The sequence below is a fragment of the Pseudopipra pipra genome, chromosome 1 (genome assembly GCF_036250125.1).
Source record: "Pseudopipra pipra isolate bDixPip1 chromosome 1, bDixPip1.hap1, whole genome shotgun sequence".
Classification (NCBI taxonomy): domain Eukaryota; kingdom Metazoa; phylum Chordata; class Aves; order Passeriformes; family Pipridae; genus Pseudopipra; species Pseudopipra pipra.
Window position 1 is genome coordinate 120,039,434 of NC_087549.1, and position 10,299 is coordinate 120,049,732.

Below are 10,299 nucleotides of genomic sequence, written 5' to 3' on the forward strand. Positions count from 1 at the left end.
TGCAAGACTGTCCCCTGCTTGCTGTTTTCTGAATTTCTAGCTACAATTATTTTCCATAATGTGCCTATTTCTTTAAAACTTACATGCAATTGTATAATACAATAACTGCTCCCGAGCTCTATCCTAAAACCTGACCTGGATCTACTTCTACAATAAAGATGATTCCTTGGTAGTTGAAACATTCATTGGTAAAACAGGCATTGCCTTGTTTTCCATGCCTTCCTAAGGTCTGGATAGAAGTCCATCATACTCTTTGCTTTTAAAGCCATCTGTTAATTAAAATTACTTGTGTGCTTTTTACTTGGATGTTGTACACCTTTAAGTTGTGGACTGGGGGTAATGCACAGGACTGCAGACTCCCACACGTACCTGAACATGCGTTTTCCTATTGAGCTCATTGTGGGAATGTCTGTCGCACACAGTGGAAGGTGCTGCAGGGTGATCTGGGCACACGCTGCTGGGTGGAGCCAGGGAGAGGGAACCTGTCCCACTCTGATCAGGAGAATAAGCTGTGATCTGTGGTTGTACATACATGACTGCCCTGCTTCTAGAGCTGCCAGTGTCACCACCAAGTGTGGTGCCTCGTGCTGTAGATACACTTGAGACCTGTGCCAGAACTTACCCTCAGGTGCCATGCTGAATGGTTAAGCTTGAAACAGAAGCAATGCACACATCTCCACTGAGAATTTGAAGTGTTTTTCTTGACATTGAATGAATAGAGGCAAGTACAGGGAATGGGGGAAGCTGCAGAAGGAGCAGTATTGAGGATTATTAGAGCCATGGTTACCCAGAAGAGATGTCACAGCTATATATGACTTGACTGCAGGTCATTCCATGTCCCAAGACCTCTTGCATTTAGGGGTTGTCACAGTAGTTTGTCTGGACCAGTTGGGCAACCAAGAGGTGTCTCTGCATGTCCTAGTCTGCTAACCCAGCTGGCATTTCCTCAAACTTCTGTGGATTTCTTAATTGATATCTTGCAAAATAAAGTTAGGCTTTGGCTTTATAGTTTACATTACTGTATATTGTAATAAAGTATAGGTTAATTGACAGTGTATACTCTGCCTTTTCAATTAACTGTCCCTGCTGCTTTAGCCAGCTTGTTACTGAGATAAGGCAGCATTATTAAATTAACTGTCTGTGACTAGCAGCTGTGATGGAAGCTTCTGGATGAAGAAACATTTAACACGATGAGCTCTGGTTTCTGCAGTGGCTCTTTAGTAAATGCCTTCACCCACTGTTGGCTGCCATTACTTGTCTCTCCTCAGCCAGGTGACTCCCTCACCGTTTTCAGATCCAGGCTTTTCTCGCTGGCCTAAAGTATCTAACTGTGCTTAACAAAACAATTATATCTTTGTTGCAAAGCCCATTAACTTCAAGCTTGTTTTTGTAACCAGAAGTTTAAAAATCCTAATTGATAATGCATTAAATGTTTTTTACTTTTTAAACAGTGTGGAACTAAGCAATATAAAATACTTTTGCAGCTGAAAGATGATATGATCTTGGAGAAATTTTTGCATTGTCTTTATTTTAAGTGAAGGTTTTGCTTTTTCTTGAATTCCTAGGTTACACACCGGCTTTGGCCTGCGCACCCAATAAGGATGTGGCCGATTGCCTGGCTCTCATTTTGGCCACCATGATGCCTGTTTCATCAAGCAGCACATTACCTGCACTTACCTTCAATGCCATTAATCATTACACCAACGCCTCAAAAACTGTCACCTTTGATTCCTTGCCAATCATGAGGAGTGACCACAGCTCTTACTGTACTTTCAACAACATTGGCAGGGAAGGTGGCTATCCATATACAGAAGACGACGAGCTCAATGACTCAGATTCTGAGACATACTAGAAGCTACATTTTGTAGGTCTGAGGAGTGAACCCTCACGCTGGAAGGTCAGACTTGTGCTGTTGGAAAGCTGGTGATGTTTGAAAATAGAACGAGGACAGACCTTTGAGAAGATGTTTTTATTGTGGTTGCATAAAAAAAAAAATCTGTGAGACTCTAGGAAGATTCTTAAGAGCATATTTTGCAGAAGAAGCATGAATTCTTGAATAAGTACTTGGAATCCATGGCAAAAAAAAAAAAAAAAAGAATGTCAAAACTGTTTTATTTAACGGTATTAATACCATTCTGTTTCTGGTGCCAGGAGTAATTCCTGCAGACTGGGCACCCGACTTGATGTAAATGAACAACACTATTGTTCAACACAAAGGATGCTAGATTTAAATATTCTCAATAAAACTAAAACCATTTTGAAGGCAATAAATGAGTTTGGTACAGTAGGCATTGTTTGTGCTGCAAATTGCCAAAGGACCAAATAACTTAAAGATTTTTTTAATTAAATAAATTTTTGTGAAAACTGGAATAGGTTATTTGAGAAGTTGTTTCAACCAAACGTTAATTACTTCTGGAAAAGAAGCTTAGATTTGGGTTTAAATGTTGAATTTTATTTTTTTTAATTCTCTGAAAGCCTTCCGACACTATTAAATGTACCATGAAAGAAAGCAGATGTACTTTTAAGTTTTATTTTCTTTTTCGTTTAGATGAAATGAAAATGATCTTGTCATACTTTTATAATACTGAAGTTAAACCAGCTAACAAGGTGAAGTCAGGGTGAAAAATGTACAGTGTAATAAACAAGGGAAGGGGTGGGAGATGTGGGAGGGAAGCAGTAATTGTTGCACAGTTTTAGGGATTTTTTAACTTGGGTTTTGGATTGAGATTTTTCTTAATTTAAAAATACACGAGTAACTTGGAAACTATGAAAATGCATAAAATGAATTGAAATGTCTTGATAACCCTGTTGTGACTGAGAGTTCTTTTCAATAATTTATCCACTTCCTTACATCATAAATTTGTATGTAAGATTAAAATTGTATATCCCTATCACCTTTTTTTTTTTTAATCCCAGAGTTACAAAGTTGGGGGGAGGTGAATTTAAAAGTATATTTCCCTATTAGAGAAAAAAGTACAGTGTCTGGTCTGTGGGAAGAGCTGTGTATCTTTGTTGTGCTCCATTTAGAAAATAAACAGCAGAAACAGGTCCCTGTAACGTAGTTCAGACTTGCCCAAATATTTTTTTTAATTTATAACAGACTACTCTGGTTTTTTTTAATTGCCTGAAGAATGAAAAACTGACATAAGTAAGCTGAAGTTTTGTCTGTTAAATATGAGTATTTACTTTATTTGGCTCTGCTTTAACTATAACTGTTACTTTTCAAGTGAATTTGTTTATGTACATGCAAGGAATCCTTGCGTGTCCTGGCAAAGTACAAATAAATTACTACAAACCGATTCCAATTTCATTTTTATCCTTTTTTTTTGTATTGTGAAACTGGAAACGTTTGTAAATTACAGCTGCTTTTCTGAACATAGTGTGGAAACACGGGACAATATTTTGATCTATTTGATAATTTTGTGGGGTTTTTGAAGAATTAATGAGCATGTACATAGAAATAGTGGCTGCTTGAATACTGTATTTACCTGCACTCTTTCAGTACTTCAAGAATCCTGTATATTTTACGGAGTATAATAAAATGCAAATTTGAGTTCTACTAATGAATAACTTATTTGTATGTACTAAGCATTAATGACAAAGTCTCTTGTCAAAATGGTAGAATTTATAAAATCTACTTCACAAAGACTTTGCCAGCATTTTAGTTCTGAAGCAAGGTGAGCTATTTAAAGCAATTTTAAATGTTAAATTACTTCATTATTCCTTTAGGCTTCCTTTTAATTATTACTTTCTTAACCATTTGTGCCTGTGTTCATTGTTTATATATGCAATATGTTTATCTGTGAGCAGAATTAGATGACTTCAGGGAGGTCGTGATTTCTGTGCTTTCTTCCCTCTGAATCTCACGTGTGTGGCTGTGTGGGAGTGATGTACATGCCTCAGCTGGGCATGCAGGCAGCACTCTCTGAAGATCCATATTGGCCTGTCTTGAGATTCACTGTAACTATTTAAATTCAAAGGCTGAAGCAGCATGAACCCACTTTTTTCCTCATATGCTTGTGGGAAATCTGAATGAGAACACCAAGTAGTGTGTCTGTTATTTAAAGGTAACAGCTGCATATTTCTGTTCTTGAAACTGTCTGAATTTTGTTGATTCAAAGGCACTGTGAGAAGATGATATTATTAGGCCTGTATTATCTATGCTGACCTCTGACTCCAAGATGACCTGTTACCTCAGTGTATGGTGTCTGTAGTCGTAGGGCACTTTATAGGAGGGGACCCTCTAGTCTTACTGGATAATCAGCAGTGCAGTAGAGGCTGAGCTGTCCATTTCCACTGTGTGTCTGGAGGAGAAAAAGCTCAGATGGCACTGGTTTTTTATTAAAGATTTGGATATGGAATACAGGGAAAGATTTGGATATGGAATACAGGGAAATGCAGGAAAACAGTGCTGTTGAACGTGTTTGTTTCCTTATGTCGATCAGAAATTGTGCCTTTCTTTCATTTCATTGCTACTCACTTTCTGAGGAAGAAAACCATTTCTGTGTGGTAAATTGCATTATTTTTAAGTTAGGTTTTGTGAACTTTTAGAGCTAAATATTTGGGGTTTGTTGCAAATTGTTAAGACCATTTAGGAATTCAGAATTACATGGTTTTGTATCTTATCTATCTCATCATTACAATTTACTAAGTGAGCCTGTAGATTGCAATTTGCATGTATTTGTTAAAACAAACAACTTCATTACTACCTGGCTGTATGGGTAGGACAATAATTGTGCCTTGTAAGTGATAAGTGAGACTATTATCATAAAATGGTCTAATTCCAAAAATGGAATGTGATTTGTTTAAAGACTGTGGTCAGAGACCACTTTCTTAATGAGAGGTCAAGGAACAGCAGGTTCCTTGTTTCTGAAAAGTAAATAATGCTGTTGGTGGTTGGTGGGAGGTTTAAAAAAAAAAAAGTGTTCATACCTCAGTTGGAGGCCTGTTCATTTCCAGAAAATTATATTGGAGCCTCCAATTTTCTAAAATCTTGCTCATTTTGTACAGACGAATATGGGACAGTTATTCTTATAGCCTTTATCCAAACAATCTCTTGGATTTTCACCAAGGGAGAACAGTGAGCCTTGGCTGGACCAGTAAAGCAATATATCAGAATAAAATAAACTTTTTTTTCCTGGAGGAAAAAAGAAAATCAAATGGACTCCAGGAATGAGGACAGCTGGCTCCACTCAGCTCTCTGTATATTCTGACTTCTGGGATGTTTTACGGGTTTTTCAGTTCTCAGGATAAATGTTCTGCAGAAGAAAATGCCAAGTCAGTTAGTATTAACCTCATAGGCTGAGCTGTTACTTTTAGAGTGCTGTCTTGCAGCATAAATGCTGGATGCTGATAAAAGGAATCAGTGTGTCTTGCCCCCCCACACACATGCCCAAGAGTAACCCTACAGTCTTGTCATTCCTTATAAAATCTTGACTTCTGTGTCTCCTGCTTTGTATTTCCTTGTTTTACTTTTTATCACCTTCACATGCTTAGATGTCTCCCAAATAATTGTATAAATATATGTGGAACAATCAGAGCTAGAAATAAGCACTTTTTAAACTTTGGTTGCAGTTGTTTCATGTTTTTTTCTGGTTGTATATTTTTTTAAAAATTCTGAATTGTCTATGTCCTGGTTTCAGCTACCAGACTAAAGAATTAACAAATGTTTGGTTGAAGAAAAATTACTATTTAAATCCAAAGTTTTGCTCCTTTTGACATCTACAAAAAGGTCATTGAAGATACCAAAGCTGTTACCAAAGCTGTAGGGAAGATGACTAAAAAGAAGCATGAGATAATGTTTATAGATTGTCCAACCAAATTAATTCTGGTTTTGAGAGGAATTAGCCTTCCTCTGCCGAGATATTATGTCCATTTAAAGACAGCTACCACAGTGATCCAGAATAACATGCTCTGTTTACATTTTGGTTTAAAAAAAAATTAAGAGAATGTTCATTAAATGTAATTGGTTGGAGATAACACAACTGTTTTGGTAGCTCAGCTTCTCTTATGAAAAAAAAAATGTTATGACCTTTCTGTTGATCATGCAATAGCTGGGTAAGAGGATCATCCTATAGAAAGATGGTAAGCAACAGTGAATACTGCACAAAGAACTGGTTAGCATTTACTTGTGAGAAGTTTGTCATAATCATGGGACATTTTAAACACTTCTAGATGTCTCCAGGGAGCCCATACGACTCAATTCCATGTTTGGATCAGTGAAGTTCACATCTTAAAAAACTGAAACCTAAATAAAAATGGTAAGTGTTTATGGAAACAGCAGTTCTGGAGAACTGGAGGCTGTGCTCTTTGGCTCAGTGTACCACAGGGTGGGCAAGGTTCCAGCTGCAGGAGCAGCAGGAGGACCTGGCAGGAGGACTCTCCTCATCTCCCACCACTTTGTTCTGGGCCTCTGCTGATGGTACATATCCACTTCCAAAAGGAAATGCCATGGCACTGTTGTTTAAAAAGCATTGATTCCTGATGACAGTGATTCCTGATAATCCTGTCCTGGTTGGAATTAGACTAATAACTTTGGAGAGAAGGGCCTTTATTAATCTCTTAATAAGTAGTTTAAACTTTTAACACTACCTCCACAGATCTGGATTTAATCTCAGCAAAATGCCTTTTAATATCAGGAAAAAGTAAGTATTTAAATTCTTAAAGTCGGTCTAGGAAATTCATATAAATCCTTAAATCCAAGATAGGTGGTTATTGCCTGTTGTAGTAATCTCAATGATTTGTGATGACTTCCTTATAATCCTTTAATACACTGCAGAGGTTGACAGGACAGTTGGAGAAGAATTCTGATTAGGTTGAAAAACCTTTTTTGAATGTAAGTGTGTAGCTGTGACTCTAAACTGGACAAGATAAGAATTTATAAAACATGGGTCTTCAAACTTTACAGACTGAAACCTGAGGTGTTAGGAGCTCTCGGGAATGTGGTCTGATTCTTGGGGTGATCATGTGCAGGGCCAGGAGTTGGACTTCAGTGATCTTTGTGGGTCCCTTCCAACTCAGGATATTCAATAATTCTGTGAAATGTGAAGAGATGCAGTGCAGGCCTCTTTGTTAGCTGATAGCATTGGCTTTTTGCTTTTTCTGGAGTCCTTTTCTCACTATAATATTTGTATGTTTTGAAGAATGTTAAGTGCAAAGATATCACTGTGCATTAATCTGAAATAATGAAATAACTGGCTATTCTTAAGAAAAGTACTACTGTTGTGTTTATGATGATCTGTAAGCCTTATTACAAAAGTCTCTTCATTTTACTGCTTAACAGGAGATGCAAACACCTGGCTGGACATTGTGAGTGTCACCCAGGCCCCCAGTCTGTGTGTCTTCTCAGACCTACTGAGAGAAAAATGGTCTGAAATGGCAGGCTCAGAAAGAGCAATTCATTAAGTTGTTCAGCTGCCTGGAGCCCAGGAAGATCAAGAGTGTTTCAGTTTCCTTTTCCAGGGGGAAAATTAGTTGCAAGTGTGACTAAAATTTTCAATTTCTACAACTCATCTCACAACTGAACATTCCTGACAGGGGAAGAAGATGAACATCCCTCCTTGCAGTACTTGAAGATTTCTTGCAGCTATTTCCAACCTGTTATCCCAATTTTTTTAGCACTGTATTTATCTTCAAATAAAGCAGTATCTAAATTATCCATGCTTCCCTGGTGTGATGTGTGTTATTTTATGTTAGGTTAAACTAAGCTCCCTCCATTTCATGCTACGTTTTGGCAGTTTTCAAGCTGAGGTTGGGAAAGGAATCTTGCAGTTTTTCACCATGTAACTGTAAACATAGTTGAATAATAGAGAACCTAAAGAGCCTTTCAAACTGTCTTCATATTGATAGTGTCACTAAATATTTAAAGAGGAAAAAAACACCTTACATTCTCTTTTTTTTTTTCATTAAAATTTCAACAGAAGCAGCTTGAACTATCACTGTTCAGATTTACAACAGAACAAAACCTGCTTTCAAGTCTTGTCAAATGACAGACATGCAGGTTTTCTTCTCATTGTACCTGGGAGCTGACTTAGTTCTGAAAGCTTAAGGCTGGAGGTCTCAGGGGTTCTTTTTATGTCAAAAGAATAGATTAGATACCTTAATGATTCATGTCCTATTTTGTCATGTATTTCTTGTCCCTTGCCAAGGTTTGTTACTGAAGCTGCCTGCATAGTTTTCTTAAAAGTCTTAGAATCTATTAACATCTTACTGAGTTGAACCTTTCTAATGTTTTCTACCAAGGGTTGGTTTGATCTGCTGTGGGTACCATTATTGTCCCTGAGTTTTAACCTGTGTTGCCTACACCTACTCTCCCAGGGCAGGGAGGAAGGAGAGCACTGTGACTCTGAAGTATTTCCATTGCTGTTGACTTATCAAAAACTTGGAGTGATAGCACTCACTTCAACTTGTGCATATTTGGGGTTTTCACTTGTCGAGATGTGCCTAAAGGAGCTTGTGCCGACTTGGGCACTGTGAACAGATTGTACCAGTGTGTCACCAGTTCCTCAGCCTGTTCACATCCCTCTTGATAACTTAACTCCGAGGTCCTGTTTGCCAGCTGTTCCTCTGGTGTGCTTTCCGGTGTTTTCTCTCATTGTAAGCAGAGTATCCCCACATCCACCTGGAAAACTCACTGTGAATCCCGAAGCAGCAGATCCCTTATGAGGAATCTTCCAACATGTCTGACTTGCATGCTGTTACCCTGCCTGGACAGACAGTTTCTGTGGTTGTCTTTCCCTTCCCAGGAGCAGTGTCAAGGCCCCTTAAGGACACCATCCCCTGCTGTCTATCTCAGAAAGGATGTTCCTTTAGTGTCAGTACAAATTTCCAAATCCTGATTTCACTTCAGTTGACAAAGTGATTTAAAGCTGTTCTAGACTTCAGCTGTACTTCCCATGTGTCAAAAGATCCTCGTGTTCTGGTTCAGTTTTGTTCCACTGTCTGGCAGAAATGGTTCAGAAAGCATTAATAAAACCGTTTATGTCCATTAAAAAGATATTAGAAGATGGGTTGCATTACAGTATGTTACAAATGTGAATGTCAGCCTTGCTGAAGACTTCTCACACCTCCTCAGTAAGTGAGGATACAGGATTGTTTGGGAACAGGGCAGTGCTGGGATTGCTGCTCCAGCACAGACTTCCAAAAGCCACCAATGTGTGGTAGTGAGCATCATAGGTTACTGCCTGGTCACCCCGTTTCAGAATGGATACATCTGTTGTTACTCAAAGATCAGGATGGGTGGGGAGTAGATAATCACTGTTGATCCATTGTGTCTGGTACTGTCTGTTCAACCTTTTCCTTTGCTAAAGGCTGCTTTTTTTGGGCAAAGGGAACAAGGTATTAGAACACACTCTAATACTTAATGCCTGCTCTTCTCAGGGAGGGGACAGAGAAACATGCCCCACGCAAACAGTAAGGCCAGAAAGTCTTGTTTTCTAACAGTTTTAATATACACAAAGTTAGAACGGCTCTGTGGGACACAGTGTGCAAGTATTTCACAGATAAATACTTTTTCTTTCCTTAACCATAGGAAATATGTGTAATGCTATTTACTTGTTTAGCCTTACTGTGACAATGGTGCGCTTTGGAACTAAATCCCAAAGAGTATTTTAGTGCACAAAGCTGCATGTTTTTCAGCCTCCAAAGCAGAGGGTCCTGAAATCTCCAGTTGTTCATTGTTCCGTTCTTTCAGACTTGGTTGTGTGGTACTAGAACCTGAAGAATGAATAAGCACTGCAAATGCTTTTCTTTTCTACTCTGTACATCCTGGAATTCGTGCAGCCTTCAGCAAGAACACCACTACAGGTGCCAAACGAGGATTTTTACTAATCCTGTGGTGGAATGGCCTACTTTTATATCAGCAAGTTTATGCCTGATGAGATATAGACACTCCCCTCTCCATGTATCTGTCCAACATATGCTGCAGGATAAACAAACCTATTGTGCCCCTCTATCAAAGCTGTGTTCGACAAGGACCTGACTCACAGCGATACAGGTTGGAGAAGGAAGGTTTGATAGACCACCCCTATCATTAACATTTATATAATAATTCTTTGTAAATATTTAAGAAAACTTGAGGTAGAAATTCAGCAATTTTTCCGTTGTTTTGCTTTCTGAAACCAGAAAGTGAGTTCATTCAAAGCAGAAGCTGATGGAGCACCTCTCAGCACACATACCTGTACCTGCCATAGTGATTTGAGTTTGAACCTACTCAGACCACCAAAATGGAGACTCACAGGTCTCCTGTTAGTGCTCTGCTCCTCTCGGCCTGACTAACAGTCAGAGCAACTGGAACACAAG

General features: G+C 38.6%; 1 protein-coding gene across 6 annotated transcripts in view; it reads left to right on the forward strand.

Annotated features, from left to right (window-relative positions):
* ANKRD28 (ankyrin repeat domain 28) overlaps positions 1–3,559 on the forward strand; it is a 118,766-nt gene extending 115,207 nt beyond the window's left edge. For 4 of the 6 annotated variants that reach the window (XM_064673795.1, XM_064673815.1, XM_064673787.1 and 1 more), the window contains one exon: positions 1,566–3,559. In XM_064673795.1, the coding sequence (XP_064529865.1) occupies positions 1,566–1,852 (287 nt within the window). In that variant the 3' untranslated portion in view covers positions 1,853–3,559. The remainder of the gene's footprint in view (positions 1–1,565) is intronic. The other 2 variants (XR_010434827.1, XM_064673828.1) reach the window with 2 other exon arrangements.
* Positions 3,560–10,299: the final 6,740 nt, after the last annotated feature.